The 16,991-nt window shown below is 36.2% G+C and overlaps 1 protein-coding gene across 4 annotated transcripts in view; it reads left to right on the forward strand.

Annotated features, from left to right (window-relative positions):
* Positions 1 to 16,991, forward strand: part of TBC1D31 (TBC1 domain family member 31) — a 68,292-nt gene that overhangs the window by 37,343 nt on the left and 13,958 nt on the right. For all 4 annotated transcript variants that reach the window (XM_072774366.1, XM_072774367.1, XM_072774369.1 and 1 more), the window contains 7 exons: positions 1,270 to 1,403; positions 4,841 to 4,974; positions 5,301 to 5,480; positions 7,028 to 7,260; positions 7,709 to 7,861; positions 9,257 to 9,392; positions 13,357 to 13,449. In XM_072774366.1, coding sequence (XP_072630467.1) covers positions 1,270 to 1,403; positions 4,841 to 4,974; positions 5,301 to 5,480; positions 7,028 to 7,260; positions 7,709 to 7,861; positions 9,257 to 9,392; positions 13,357 to 13,449 — 1,063 coding nt within the window. The remainder of the gene's footprint in view (positions 1 to 1,269; positions 1,404 to 4,840; positions 4,975 to 5,300; positions 5,481 to 7,027; positions 7,261 to 7,708; positions 7,862 to 9,256; positions 9,393 to 13,356; positions 13,450 to 16,991) is intronic.

Here is a 16,991-nt window from a genome sequence, read left to right on the forward strand (position 1 = left end):
CAGCCCCACATCCCGCTCCCTGTTCAGCAGAGAGTCTGCTTCTCCTTCTCCCACTCCCTCTGTGTGTGCACGCTCTCTCTCTCTTTCTCTCTCTCAAATAAATAAATCTTAAAAAAAAATGGAAAAAGGATTGAATGTGTTGTTCATAGCTGAGGATATAGTTCTTAAACATGAAAAGTTGTGTATCTCCCTTATAATAAATGCCAGTCAAAATTACATTGAAAAAATATGTATATATACACATTTAAAACCACATTGCCGTTGTTTTTCTGAGTTTCAATTGACCAAAATTTAAAAAAAATAGTCCTGGAGCAGCACCTGGGTGGCTCAGTGGTTGAGCATGTGCCTTTGACTCAGGGCGTGACCCCGGAGTTCCAGGATTGAGTCCCTCAGTGGGCTCTCCACAGGGAGCCTGCTTCTCCCTCTGCCTGTGTCCCTGCCTCTCTCTCTATGTCTCTCATGAATAAATAAATAAAATCTTTAAAAAAAGAAAAAGAAAATTGATAATAAAACATGTTGGCCACAGTGAAAAAATGGGCATCCCTTTATTCTGCTAATGAGAATGTGAATAGACGCTATTTTTGCAAAGAATAATTTGGCAGTGGCTATTGAAATTGGTGCACATGTTTTTTGACTCAGCAATTCCCTTCTAGGAATTTATCCAAATCTATATTCCCACATGTAAATGTAAATAAAACGTTAAGCATGGCATTGTTTATAAAGGATTAGAAGCAACTGAAATGCCCAGTAAAGCCAAATTTAAGAAATTAAGGTATCTACACAAAACTGTCATGTGCCATCAAAGCTCCACATCTACTTAGATTGAACTATTTCCAAGATACTATTAAGCAAAAAATACAAGGTGTGGAAACAATGTTTATATCAACCTTTGTGATTTTTTTAAAAAAAGGATCTAGGGCACCCGGGTGGCTCAGCGGTTTAGCGCCGCCTTCAGCCCAGTGCGTGATCCTGGAGACCCGGGATCAAGTCCTGCGTAGGGCTCCCTGTGTGGAACTTGTTTCTCCCTCTGCCTGTGTCTCTGCCTCCCTCTCTCTGTCTCTCATGAGTAAATAAATAAAATCTTTAAAAAAAAAAAAAAAAAAGATCTATACTTTTTAACAGTGGTTCTGGGGAAGTAAGCTAGATGACAAAGGTAGAGGGGAGAATCAAATATACCGTCTGTAGCAAATTTTTTTTATCATGCGAATGTTTTACTTAAAATTCTAATAATAAACTTTTCTGGTCTTTGTTTTCTTACATGATTCACAGAACCCTATCTGCGTTAGCTCACTGGTCTGCCATCTTCAGCGACACACCATATCTTCCACTCTTGGCATTTCCATTTGTAAAATTATTCCAGAACAACCAACTCATCTGTTTTGAAGTTGTTGCTACCCTCATCAGTAAGTAAATAAGTATTAAATAATGAAACCAAGGGCAGATTTCTGTCTGTTTTTCTGATGTCTTTGTGACATTTAGCAATTCTGGTGTTAAACAATCAGATACAGAGCGTGAAATGGATGATTTGGATATTTATACATAAACCTTTTTATTTACAGGAAAATCTGGATAGTTACATTTTAGAAGATACTAATACAGGTTAGATTTTGTTAGTAAGAGGAAGCAGGGGCACCTGGATGGCTCAGTTGGTTAACCATATGACTTCATCTCAGGTCATGATCTCAGTCAGTGTCCTGGGATCCACTCCTGGGGCTCAGCATTCAGCGGGGAGTTCAAGTGTCCCTCTGCTGTGCCCCCTCCAGCCCCCCAGCTCCTGCGTGTACTCACTCTCTCAAATAAATAAAATCTTAAAAATAATAAGAAAGAAGCAGATTCTTTACTTACTGAAAGTCAGTTAATATTCCTAGGATTGTAACAAGTATGTAAAGCATTTAATAAACTGGATCCAATTATAGATTGATTTAACAAAAATAACAATTTTATATGTATTTTAAATTACTTTAAAAGATTGTCTTGTACAAAGGAGAAAAGCTCTTACCTATAACAGTAAAATTTTTAAAAGAAATAAAAGATTCAAGTATACATATTGTGAGTATTATATTTCTCTTTATGTTTTTTTGTTCATTTAATTACATTGTATTTGCTTTGGTTAATTTTTACTGATCATTGGAGAAAATATAGGAAAATCTACAAAAGGAAAGTCACCAGTGTTCTTCCTCCCCATGGATAATCTTTGATAATATATTGATGAATTTCTTATAAGAGCATTTCCCCCAAATCATTAAATATTCTTGAAAAATATAATTTATTCCCTGGGTAATGTAACATTTCATCATATAGATGTATTATAATTTAGTTCCCCAACTGGTAGACCTTTAGTTTTTTAAATAATTTTTCCATACATTTTAAGCAATATTTAAAATTTTTATAATTGAAAAAAATTTATAATTATATTACTTTAATGTTATGTACATTTCTCTTTTTATAAACTTTATATTTTATTGACTGTAGGATTCTTTTTTTTCCCCCTCACTACTAAAATATTCTATAATGTAAATGTACTAGTTTAATCTGTTGTTGGACATTTAGGTTATTTCTAATTTTTACCTCAAGAAACAATGTTATAACTATCTTTACATAGAAATGATTATGATTCTTTTCTCTTGGTCAAATTCCTGGAATTGGTATTATTAGGTCAAAAAAATAAGAATATTCTAATTGATTCCTCAAAAGGGTTATACTAGTTTACCCTGGCAAAACACTTTGTGTTTTAAAAGGAAAAGAAGCAACTCAACAACAAAAAGAAAAATAATCCCATTTTTATATGGACAAAGACCTTGATTAGACTTTTCTCCATAGGAGATATCTAAGTGGCAAATGAGTACATGAGAAGACGCTCTGGATCATTAGTTATTAGGGAAATGCAAATTAAAAAACCACACTGAGATGCTACTTATACCTACTAGGATGGCTATAATTTCAAAATTGGGGAAAAAAAGAGGGATTGGCAAGAATGTGGAAAAATTGGAACCTTCATATATCGCTGGAAATGTAAAATGATGGTCACTGTAGAAAATTGGCAGTTCCTCAAAAAGTTAAACATAAAATACCATATAACCCAGCAATTGCACTCTTTATTTCCAGTAAAATCTTGTTAAATCGTTGGAGCATGATTACGTGCTGAGGAATTGATTTTCCTTCTAAACCTGAAATCTAAATCTAGAAGATCCATCATGGTCAGCATGAGTAGCTGTGAATTTTCATCAAGGGTCTCAAACTAGTTTTAGCTAATAAACATTTACTAAATGTTAGCTCCAACTAAATGTTAGCACTGCTTGCGATATTACCATTGTTCTGACCGTTCAGGTTCACAGTCTAGTTGGGACCTAGTAGAAAGTCTGAAGGAATATAATCACTTTGGTATATGATTTGGAATGTGTTTATAGAAGTCATTTTAAGCACTGTTTTACAGTCTCTTTATGACCAAGAGGGAGTTAGTTCTTCAGGTGGAGTCAAAGATCTCCACACAGTGATTTCTCCTTATCCTGTTCTCATTCAGTTCTGTGTCTAGGTCCTCTACTCGTACTCCTGTTGTGGTGACTCCATGCCGAACAGAGGAAGTTACTGTGTAAAGCAGGGTTTCCCTTTTGCCTAATTGAAAGCAGTGTTCTGTTGATGATTAGGTATAAAAATCAGGGCCGTATCTGTGTGCAGTGTTTGACAATTCCTAGGATTAGCAGTGTCTGTCTGAGTCATGGTAGGTACTTAGCACATGTTGCTGAACTGGATTTTTCTCTTAGAGTTAACTCGAGCAGCAGTTAAAGAAGTCGAAATAATTTCCTTTAAAGCTTAGTTTTTAAAATTTTTTTTTAAGGTATTTATTTATTTATTTGTGATAGTCACAGAGAGAGAGAGAGGCAGAGACACAGGCAGAGGGAGAAGCAGGCTCCATGCACCGGGAGCCCGACGTGGGACTCGATCCCGGGTCTCCAGGATCGCGCCCTGGGCCAAAGGCAGGCGCCAAACCGCTGCGCCATCCAGGGATCCCTAAAGCTTAGTTTTTGCAAGAGTTTAATTATACCTTAATTATTAACTCAAATTTACTTACTAATAAATAATTGACTTCTGGAATTAGTAGGCCCTTTATAACCGTATGTAATCCAAAATTCCACTGACCTAAACCTTGGTTAGCTAATATGTGAAGAGACCTTTATCATCAAAGGATGGAACCACAGTCCTTTTCCACTCAAGCATCCCTGATTAGGTATGAATTTGAGTAGATTTCAGGAGATTGGCATTTAATGTTCATCGGTTTTGTTTTGTTTTTAAGATTTTATTTATTTCAGAGAGAGAGATAGTGACAGAGCTAGAGCGCAAATCGTGAGGAGAGAGAGAAGCAGGCTCCCCCACTGAGCAGGGAGCCCAGTGCGGGGCTCAATCCTAGGACCCTGAGATCATGACCTGAGCTGAAGGCAGACCCTTAACCGATGGAGCCACTCAGGCACCCCCCATTCGTCACATTTAACAAAGACTTAAGAAAGAAGTTTTTTTAGAAGGGTCATTCTGTTAACCAGGAGAAGTAGGAAGCAGAATGCCCTATGGTGAGGATCAGGAATACTAAGGGAAGTATCGTTTGTTTTGATTGACACTTTCTTATCACCTGCTCTCATTTGAAGAAATTGGCCAGTTCCATAAACCTAAAATACTATTGTTAACATGATGGAACTTTAAAATCAATTGTTCTAGAACTTGAAGAGTTATCATGTGTTCTTTGTTAATGAGCATATTGATGGCATAAAGAGTGGATACATTTAAGAATTGCAAAATCTTTTGATAAATCAGAATGGTAAAGATAAATTTTCTATTTTTTTCTTCATAGTCAATTGGTGTCAACACTGGTTTGAATATTTTCCGAATCCTCCTATCAATATTCTCAGTATGATAGAAAATGTTTTGGCATTTCATGACAAAGAACTACTGCAGCACTTCATAGATCACGATATAACTTCCCAGGTAAGAAGAATAAGGTTTTTTAGGATAACATGGCTTATTTGGGAAGCTAACATTGGTTCTGGTATAAGTAAGGCAGTATTTTCTTGAAAGAGTATAATAAAAGAATATACTACCTTTTGTATTTTTAACAGTATTCCATTCTTCTTCCTTAAACTGCTTTCCTGAAAGTCTGTAAAGAAAGGTCCGGAGTAAGGTGGTTCTTTTCCCAGTTGTTTTTAACATAACTGTTTTTAACTCTAACTGCTCCATCAAATGTAAGAAAATATTGGCAATGACTTAACGACTTTTCCGTAGGAAACTAATAAATCTTTCCTTATTTATTTTAGCTGTATGCTTGGCCTCTTCTTGAAACCATTTTTTCAGAAGTACTAACAAGAGAGGAGTGGCTAAAATTATTTGATAATGTCTTTTCCAACCATCCTTCATTCCTCCTCATGACTGTTGTAGCCTACAACATATGCTCTAGAGCTCCTTTGCTCAACTGCAGTCTTAAAGATGATTTTGAGGTAAATATCCTTGTTCTTAAGTAATGGTTCTCAAGTTTCATTTATTTCAATTGAAAGATCCATTCATTTATTGAGTACCTGTTGCATGTCAGTTACCAGTGCTGGGTGGGTAGTAATGCAGTACCACATCCTTACTCTGACATAGTTGGTAGATAATCCAACAGGCAATTACAGCACACTATTTGTCTTACAGTCATAGCTTCAGAAAAGAAACATGGTAATATGGAAGTTCCATGCTTGTTGCCTATGTAAAGGATGTTTAACAGGTGGGTCGTTGTTCTGTGTGTGGTTTTATAAGTGACCCATCCAGTCTGTGACAGTCTGGATGCTTATTACACATATGAAATGGTTACTATGAGAATTTTGAGACATAAGAGGAAAGTTACTTAGGAAAGCATGAGAGGAGGTTTTTTAAAGGAGAAGTTCTTGGAGCACCTGGGTAGCTCAGTTGGTTAAGCATCTGCCCTCGGCTCGGGTCATGATCTCAAGGGTCCTGGGATGGAGCCCTACATTGGGCTCCTTGCTCAGTGCGCCTTCCCCCCATCCATGTGTGCTCTCTCGCTATCTGTGTCTCCCTCTCAAATACATAAATAATAAAAGAAGAGGTTCTTTTGGTAGACAAGAGGAATTGGGCTTGCTTGTTATTTATTTTGTGGTTCCTAGCAGACTTTATTTTTTTAAAAGGTTTTTAGTTTTCCTTTTTTTAAAAAAAAAAAAAAAAGATATATTTATTTGAGAGAGAGAGAGAGTGGGTGAGGAGGGACAGAAGGATGAGAGAACCTGAAGCAGACTCCCCACTGAGCTCAAAGCCCAACGAGGGGCTTAGTCTCCCAACTCTTGACATGAGCTGAAATCAAGAGCCAGACTGAGCTATCCAGGTGCCCCCTGTCAAACTTTATTTTTACTTAATGTTCACAAGATACATATATACATATATTTTTTAGAATTTGGACCTGCCGGGAGCACCTGGGTAGCTCAGTGGTTGAGCATCTGCCTTTGACTCAGGGCGTGATCCTGGGGTCCTGGGATCAAGTCCCATGTTGGGCTCCCTGCAGGGAGCCTGCTTCTCCTTCTGCCTATGTCTCCTCTTCTCTCTCTCTGTATGTCTCTCATGAATAAGTAAATAAAATCTTCAAAAAAAAATAATTTGGACCTGCCAGCAGAACAAGATAATGTGGAAACATTTCAAATATTTTGAACGAATCAAGCTAATTTATTTTCATATTTATTTATTTTGGATTTTGCAGAGAAAAAAATCCAAGTGGAAGAGCTTGCTCCATTGTGGGTTGAAGTATTCTTCTAATATAAAGGAGGCCTTTGGTTTGAGTTAAAACTTAAAAAGTATTATTTCAGAAATTTGGTTTTGAAATTTTATTGGACTTTGAAAATATGAAATTGACTCAAAAACTTGGGTTAAGAAAATCTTCAGTGAATTTGCCAAGAAAGAGAGAGAGAAAGAAAATTCATACTTTAAACTCTTGTTTTAATTCTATCTCATAGTTGCTTTGTTATGTAAATCACAATTTAAACACAAAGTTCTCTTACAGTATTTTTTTCATCATCGGAATAACTTGGATATAAGTGTTGTAATTAAGGAAGTTTATCGTCTCATGGATACCACTCCCACTGACATTCATCCAGACAGCATGCTTCATGTTTTTGTGGCACTGACAAAAGGGCAGTATCCAGTATTTAACCAATATCCAAAGTTCATCGTGGACTATCAGACACAGGAGCGAGAAAGAATAAGAAATGATGAATTGGACTACCTGAGGGAGAGGTAATCATGGAATAGTTGTACTTTGTGGGATAGAAGCAAAATCTGTTATAGACAAAATTTTTATGAAAAACACATGTAAAATATTAAGTATTTGTGTAGAATCAGAGTTTGAAGGCTGGGAATATCTTTAAAGGTATTTAATTCTTGCATATAGAAGTAAAACAATCATATTAATCAGGTATATATTTCGTGTTTTGATTGTTCTTGGACTTAAATTACTCAGTTTTCTTTGTTTGCATTTTTTTCTTTGCATTTTTTGGTGAGACTTACATAGGGCATCCTTTCCAGTGCTTTCTTCCCCTTGAATGAGATAAACTTTAATTTTTGAAAGTAAAAGGCAGTTGTTCAGGGTCTCAAAGGGAAATAGCAATTTACCCTTTCGTGATCACAAATGTATATTGGAGGCTTGTTTGTGTCTGGATGTAATAAGAAGTATTCCCTACTTAAGGCAGATGGTTGAAGATATGCAAGCTGAAGTAGACCAGCAAAGAGTTGAAGATGAAGCTTGGTACCAAAAACAAGAACTCCTTCGTAAAGCTGAAGAAACAAGGAGAGAATTGCTCTTACAGGAGGAGGAGAAGATGGTACAGCAAAGGCAGAGGTATGTGTTACCGCTTTGAGAAAATCTGGACATGTGAGTTAGTCAAATAATTTTTATTTTCTTCTTTATTTTCTATATATATAGCATTACCCACCTGTGGCATTTCCATTAAGCAAAAATATAAGCTAATAAAAAGAAATCTGCATATACCACATTTCAAAAGATTGACATATACTGAAACATAATTCTGAAACTATACTGCACTGCACTATAATTTTGCACTGATTATTCAGAAGTAATACAAGACCTAATGTACCTTGGAGGATGTTATTGGAAACATCATTATACAATAGGCAGAAATGCTCTGTAATACAGTGCTGGGTAAATCACCTTGAGGAAGGCATAATTTTTTAAATTGTGTTTTTTTTTTAATATTTATTTATTTATGATAGAGAGAGAGAGGCAGAGACACAGGAGGAGGGAGAAGCAGGCTCCATGCCAGGAACCCGACGTGGGACTCGATCCCGGGACTCCAGGATCGCACCCTGGGCCAAAGGCAGGAGCTAAACCGCTGAGCCACCCAGGGAGCCCTTAAAATTGTGTTTTAAGCATACTGGCATGACTTGAAAATTGAAACATAAAATGATTATCTCTATGCATTTCATACTTTGGAGGACAGGGTGCTAGAAGTGCTAAATGCTTATTTGAACATACATTAATAAAGCAAAATGTTTAAATTGATTAAGATTATGGGATTCAATAGTAGGGACTCCTGGGTGGCTCAGTGGTTGAGTGTCTGCTTTTAGCTCAGGGCGTGATCCCGGGGTCCACGGATCAGATCGAGTCCCACATCGGGCTCCCTGCATGGAGCCTGCTTCTCCCTCTGCCTATGTTTCTGCCTCTCTCTCTCTCTCTCTCTCTCTCTCTCTCTGTTTCTCATGAATAAATAAAATCTTTAAAAAAAAAAAAAAAGCCTAATCGTTGGGAAACTCACTTCTGTAAGTGTTTACTGATTTTTACTCTTGGTTGGGACTTTATGAAACCAATTTCTAGTGTGGGTTAAAAACAATTACTGAACTGAGCATTAACCTTATACTAAAATTCTGGAAGAGTAAGCCTATGTAATCTTTGGTCACACTGGAGCAATTTTTGTTCTTCTTCAGATAAAGGGTATCGACTGTAGTGAGATGATCTGAATAGACCTGTTATAAGAACTTTTAAATCTGAAATGAATAACCAGTTGTGTGTAGACACATGTCATTTCCATGCATGCAGACATGGGCAGTGTTCACCCATGTGTGGTATACATACCACCATGCCACGGTAGCACCAGTCACACTGGGGCAGTGCACCCTAATACGTGCCAGGCCTTTCATTGTTGGGACACATGTTTCCATTTAAATCTACATTGAGAAATGTGTTGATTTGTTTCTCTTGATGTATTTTGTATTTAAGACTAGCTTCTGTGAAAAGAGAGTTGAAAGTAAAGGAGATGCACTTACAAGATGCTACAAGAAGGCGCTTTCTGAAGCTGCAGCAAGATCAGCGTGAGATGGAATTAAGAAGGCTGGACGATGAACTCGAGAGAAAGGTATATGACCACTACTTTTGTGCTCACTTGGGATCACCCTTTACTCTCATTGAACTGTGACCCAAACACCCTCAAGATCAATGTTATTGCTAGAATTCACAAGGAATATTAAATAGCCTCTTTACTTTCACTTTTCCCTAGGCTCTTCTTATTCACTTCCATATTTCATTAATAATTAAAGATTTTAGAAATGCCAAGAAAATTAGTCAGTTTGACTGGCATCCTTGGCGACTACTTCTCGAAAAATAGAAGCATCGATTAACCATTAACTGTGAAGTAGGGGAAATACTCTTTTTTAGTATAAAAATTTGCACATGGCTAATACAAGAAAATTTCTGTCATAAAATGCATGGAGTCAAAACCTTCCCCACTCTTCTCTCCTTTCCTCCCCCAGAGATACACTGAAAAATGGCAATACAGCTTTTCCATTTCTCATGGTTGCCTAGCATTCCATTGTGACTATATTATCGCTTGATTAATCCTTTGCTGTTAGACATTGAGGTGGTTTATAGTGCTTTGCTGTACAAAACGGTGCTAGGTTAGCATTCTCAGTACAAATTGCACTCAGGTTGCACTCATAGTTTTGTTGAGTAAATTCCAAGGTATATCAAATTATTCTCTAGAAATGAACCTACCTATTTTAAGTGTATATATAAGAGTGCTTATACCCTAGTCAATTCAGAGTACATCAGTCTTAATATTTGCCAATCTGATGGGTGCAAATTGTATATTTTAATTTGCCTTTTTTTTTTCTTGCTAGTGAGGTTAAATATCTCCCAAGTTACTTACTATCTTCTGTTTGTAGAACTATAAATTTTATGTCCATATCTTTTGTCCTTTTTTCTATCAGGTTTTTTCCTTATCAATTTACATTGGCTGTTTGTGCCATTTGAGGCAGCAGGATCCAGTAGAGATATGATGTGAGCCACATAGGCAATCTTGTTTTCTAATAGCCACATTAAAAAAAATAAGAAAATAAAAAAGAAACATGAAATTAATATTTAATACAGTAGATTTCCAAGTTATTGTAATATGTAATTAGTACAAAGATGTTATTAATGAGATATATTACTTTTTGTTTATACTAAATCTTGGAAATCTAATAGTTTATATAGTATACCTCAATTTGGACTGGTCACTTTTTTTTATGATTTATTTGGTTTAGAGAGAGTGAGTGGGGGGTAGGAGCAGAGGGAGAGAATCTCAAGCAGACTCCCTGCTGAGTTGCGGAGCCCCATATGGATTTCTGTCCCACGACCCATGAGATTATGACCTACGCCAAAATCACAAGTCAGCCACTTAACTGATGAAGCCACCCAGGCAACCCTGGTTTTAACTTTTTAAATGGTTAAAAGAACTCAAGAAACATAATTTCATGACATGGAAATTATGTGACTTTTTTTTTTTTTAAGATTTTTTTTTTTTTTTTTTTTTTTTTTTTTTTTTTTAATTCATGAGAGACACACAGAGAAAGAGAGAGGCAGGTACACAGCAGAGGAAGAAGCAGACTTCATGCAGGGAACCTGACGTGGGACTCCATCCCGGGTCTCTAGGATCACGTCCTAGGCCGAAGGCAGCACTAAGCCACCTAAGCCACCCAGGCTGCCCTTATGTGACATTTTTAAAAGCATGAAATTCCTATTTCAGTATCCATAAATAAAGTTTTATTGGAATAGTCACACCCATTTGTTGATGAACAAAGTCATTTGCCAACTGATGGTTTATTCAGTGTTAAATCCCCTTATATATCGTATCTCCTCCATTGCTGTGTCTGCTCCTAAGCCAGCACCACACTGAATGACAGTTTCGGAGTGTTTTCCTAACTAGTGGGCCTCATTCCCACTATAAGTTCACCTTTTCAGGATATTCTGCAGTATTCTCAAATGTGTATCATTTTATTTATTTATTTTAAATATTTTATTTATTTATTCATGAGACACAGAGAGAGAGAGAGAGAGAGAGACAGAAATACAGGCAGAGGGAGAAGCAGGCTCCATTCAGGGAGCCCGACACGGGACTCTAGGATCATGCCCTGGACCAAAGGCAGCGCTAAACCGCTGAGCCACTGGGGCTGCCCAAATGTGTATCATTTTAAATGGAGTTTGAGAATCATATCACTTTTTCTTTCCAGATCTCTACCTCACCCCATCCTAGCAGCACTTTTATTAGGATTATTAGGATTGCATTGAATTTATAGTCTCATTTAGGGAGTTTTAAACCTAGTTTTGGTCAAATACTAAGTATTTTTTCAGTCTTTGAAAGTATTTTGCATTCATCTGTATTAGAAATCTATCATCTCTTCTATAGCATGAGATAATACCTTTGTTTTATTTAAAGCCAGTGAATTTTAAATTGGGTTTTGAAAGCTATGTTTCCTTTTCATGATCTCAGTGAATAAATGAGGTTGATAATTCATTATTCTAGAAAAGCATATATTCTTCTCCAAAAGTAGTACAGGCTTAGAACAAACTCTGACCTCTTTATTCCAAACTCTTTGAGATAGTGAAGGCAATTTTTTGTCAAAGAATCCTGTAAAGTCCTTTCAGTTCATATGACCTGGCCTCTGCTTACCCTTCCAGCCTCCTATTCTTCATCTCCCTATTCTGTTCATGAGCTCTGACCCTGCTAAACTGCCAGAGCTTTTCTGCTCCCCGTGCAGGCACCAGCAGGGAAACTGTTTAAGTCCACAGTGACACATTCAAGTGACTGCACATCCATTAGCAGTAAGCAGAGTTGATCTGTGGTTGCTCTGGCACTAAGCTATTTGTATGTCTAAGCAAAAGAGCTTCTCTAATTGAAATTCCTAAAACACATTATTAACTATGCCAAACCTCTCTTCCACCTATTAGAATTTTTACTATTCTTGTTTCATAAACTTGAGCATCCCCACTTTTGACCTCGTTGGCTTTCCCAGTAACCTTCCTAAGTTGAACTGGTCACCGGTCAGTGATTTATTTACTTCTCAGATGCATGTCCTTGTATGTCCCACCGTATTTTCATTTTTACTCTGTTTCTCCAGTAATAGGTATTTGATCTCTTTACAATGTCTAATACTTACACATACAAATAGTAATGCAATTCTTAAATGTTTACTGAATAAACGAATGGGGTTTGATAACTGATGTCATTGGTTTTATTTCTAAAACACATATCTCTCCTAAAAAATGGGGACTTTAAGCAGCCAAGTATTCATTTAAGACCTCTCCTAATATTTTCTAGCCACCTAAAGAGGCCCTTATTCAAATCCTCTCATGTATAAGTGTAAAAAGCTTCCACATAATCAAAATCTGAAGAAAGGTAGACTTTAAATTAGCTAAGTCCAAGCAGAGCACATTTAAAATTGGAGTTACTCTTTGCCAAACTGAATTTATAAAAGTACAGTCACTTACAGGCACCTAGGTGACTCTTGATTTCGGCTCAGGTCATGATCTCAGGGTCATGGGATCAAGCCCTGTGTCAGGCACCATGCTCAGCAGGCAGTCTGCTTGAGGTTCTCTCCCTCTGCCCTTCCCCTCATCCCCCAAAATAAAGAAATCTTAAAAAAAAAAAATTTTTAAGTATAAGCATTTATTCAAAAAGAACATTAAATAATGTTATATTTAATAAGATTAAACATTCTATACTTTTAACCACCGCAAATTTAAATTGCTCAAGTTTTTCTTACTCATAATATTGGCTGATATGGTGTGGTAAGAGCTGCCATCTGTTCTTGCAGTCTGGGTAGATGAGCATATGGTAATTGTACTTTCCTTTTTAGAAAATTAAGCTTAACTTTAACTTAGACATTATTCCTAGATTCTGCAATGAATAGTAATAGACTATCAATTACTCTGGTATCAAAAACCCAATACTTTTTATTTTAAATACTTTTAGTGGGTTATTTGGATTATAAGATTACTAAAGCTGTTAAACAGAAATTATCTTGTCAGTTCTTTTTGGTGTTCACACTGTTGTTTGGCCATAGGTACACATGAGAGATCGAGAAATTGCTACTACAGCCAAAGACCTAGAAATGAGACATCTGGAACTTGAATCACAAAAAAGACTTTATGAGAAGGTATAATTATCTGTTTCCACCATGGGAGAAGCAGGGTTTATACAAACTCTTTTTAGATTGTATTTATTCATGATTTCATAATGCTCATTTTATTTGTTTTTTTTTTTTTCTTTTAAGCAGAATATAGTGTCATCCAGGATTGTAAGGTAGCCAGAATGTCTGAATGTACAGTTTGTTGTAATGCTTTAACTCATGTTTCTCTTAGCGACTTGGTCTAGTGTCTGACGTACCAGATGTAAGCCCCAGATTTTGCCTTAGGATCTTCCACCAACTTACTAAGTTTTCTCCCATCTATGTGATAGTGACTACTAAATTAACCTAGTACTTCACAAGGATCTTTATAAGTAAAGTAAATCAGACAAGAGCTTGTAAAGTACTTTTAATTTGAATTCTCTGGAATTAGATTATCAAGTATCTACTTAGAATATATAATTGAGTTTCCAAGACAGTGGAAAAAAGAGTTTTGTTAATATAAATATTTATTATTTGGGAAAAGCATTTTGTTATGCATTTATTTAACGTTGAAACCATAAGTTTTCACTTCCTTCAGCCCTCTTAAAGTGAGATTTTGAAGTCAGTGATAACTGCAAATATGTAACAGGTAACATATGATTGTTCACATTAAATGAGTTTTAAAACATATGTCCTCCATTTGTATCTGCAACATATTTTGAGTTCCACACTGAACTACTTCTAGAATTGAGCCAGGGATTTACACACTGGCTAGGTCTCCTGTGATTTTGAATTAGATTCAATTCATTTAGGCCAAACCTAAGTTTACTTTTTCCCTGTTTTTTCTTTGGGGAGATGGGTGGTGGCACCAATGGAGCATGATTTCAGAATTAGCAGAAAATTTGCAAGAAAAATACTAAGAATTTCCAAATATGTTTCTCTCAGAAATATTGAATCAAATATTAACATCTTGTTAAATTAGCATTATCCTTCCCTTCCTGTCTATGCCTTGATACCCCTTCACCCCTAAATGCTTCAGTGTATATTTCTTAAGACTAAGGAATATTTATCGCATGACCACAAAACAATTATCAAAATCAGGAAATGAACATATTATTGTTATCTATTTTATCAGTTGTAAAAATGTCCTTTAGTGCAAAAGAAAATCTCAGATGATTCATTTTTTTCAGTTGTCATGTCTCTTTTAGTCTCCTTTATGTTGGCACCACTCATGAGTCTGTCTTTATAACTTGATATTTTTGAAGCATTTGGCCAGATATTTTGTAGACTGTCCCTCAGTTGATGTTTGTTGTTTCCTTATGATAAGATTCAACTTAAGTGCTTTGGACAGGAATGCCCTACAAGTGACACTGAGTTTCTTTCTACATATCATCATCATTTTTGCCCTCTTTTGAGGAAAGTATTTATTAAGCAAACTAATAGAGTTAGAGAAGACTGAGCCTACTCAATAAAACTAATTCATAAAATCATGAACTTTATCTAGTCTGTTAGATTCGGATGTGCAGCTCCTGCCTTTTTCATCAATTTTAGTAATTAATATTTTATCTGCCAAACTTAGCTCTTACATTAGTTTGATTAACTGCGTCTATTTGTAAACAAACTATATCCCAGAAAACAGACAATATTGTGATGACTCTTATTGGAAATATATGCTCAATATCCCATGTATATCTAATTTGAATTTAAAAAATTAACAAAAGAATAAAATGAAGCAAAAAAAAAAAAAAGAATAAAATGAAGCACAAACAAGCACATACTGACCTCTGATCCTGAATCCATCTCCTTCATCTCCTAGGACCCTGCTTCATCAAGTCCAATTTCTGCATTTCTCTTGGTCTCTCTCAAGCACATGTACTTTCTACTTGGTGTAGGACCACCCTTGCCAAGACTGCTGTGAGAATTAAATGAATTAATATCTATATGTCAGTGACAGGAGTCCCCAAGACTATCCTAAGGTTCAGTGATTTGCTAGAAGGACTCACAGAACTCAGAATTGTTATACTCATGGTTATGGTTTATTACAGTGGAAGGATACAGAATAAATTCAACAAAGATAGGGGGCACCTGGCTCGTTCAGTCAGTGGAACATGCAACTCTTGATCTCAGGGTCATGAGTTTGAGCCCCACAATGGGTATAGAGATTACTTAAACAACAACAAAACGCCTCAGCAATGGTAAAAGGCACCTAGGGTAGAGTCCAGGAGAGAATAGGCACAAGCTTCCCCTTGTCCTTTCCCAGTGGAGTCATACAGATAGTGCTTAATTTTGCCAGCAAGGATGTATGACAACAGAGTACTGCCAACAGGCATGGAGTGGGTACATGGCTGACCCTCCTTACTTGCTCTGCAGAGGTCAGGCTGATAAGGGTGACCCAAGGCTCCTACCATAAGTCACATTATTAACATCTAGCAGAGCCCAAGACCCCACATATATAGAGATACCCTTATCAGACAGGGTATTCCAGGGGTTTAGAGCTGGTCAAGGGCTAATCTTTTCTTTGGAATGTGCAGGATTTGAATAATTCAGGCTACTGAGTTACCCCTTTACTACACAGATGGGCACCAGCTGGGCGAGTATTATTAATTTCCCATCATTGCCCCTTGGCCAAAAACGCTCTACACTTTGACAAAATGAATTGACAACTTCCTTCCCCTGATTCTTTAAATCACCACCCTGTCTTCCTTCCTCTACTGTTTGTAAATGTCCATTGTTTTCCTCCTAATCTCTGCATATACATTGTTTTACCTCTTGTGGAGTAACTAAGATTCTGTATTCTTTTCTTTTTTACTTAATAAAATCCTTTTTCTAAATGACTCCATATCTTGGTATTGTCATTTGTAATAGATATTGATGAACTATAACTTATTTAAATCTATTTTCTGTTGTTGGGTGCTTAAGTAGTTTACAGGTTTTGGCAATAAACTTCTTCATACAAATATCTTCTCTGCATATAATTATAAACATTTTTATTTTTCATTATGAAGGTAATTATGTTGCCAGTAGATCATTGGAAAACTAGAATAAATCTCTAAATTGGGAAATAAAAAAAATAATAAATAAAATAAAATAAATTGGGAAATAACTGCTAATATCATCAAGTGAGATTATTTGGTACATACAATTAGTAGTTTGCTTTTTTAACTTAAATATTCATGAATATTGTTTGCTGTCCTTCCCTACAACCACTGCACTCATTAGCACTCATTCTCCTGACTCTGGCAAGCACTTATTTTATTCTCTATCTCTATGGATTTGCCTATTCTGACATTTCATGTAAGTGCATGCAATCATACAATGTATAGTCTTTTGTGACTGTTTTCTTTCATGTAGCATAATGTTTTCAAGGTTTATACATGTAGCATCCTGAGTTAGTACTTCATTCCTTTTTGTGGCCGAATAATATTCTGTCATATGGATAAAACCACATTCTGTGGAGATTTGGGTTGTTTCCACTTTTTGGCTATGATAGGTCACACTGCTGTGAACATTCACATACAGCTTTTTGTTTGAACATACATTTTCTATTATCTTAGATATATACCTAGGAGTGTAGAATTCTCATTTCTGTA

Source organism: Canis lupus, chromosome 14 (assembly GCF_048164855.1).
Source record: "Canis lupus baileyi chromosome 14, mCanLup2.hap1, whole genome shotgun sequence".
NCBI lineage: Eukaryota > Metazoa > Chordata > Mammalia > Carnivora > Canidae > Canis > Canis lupus.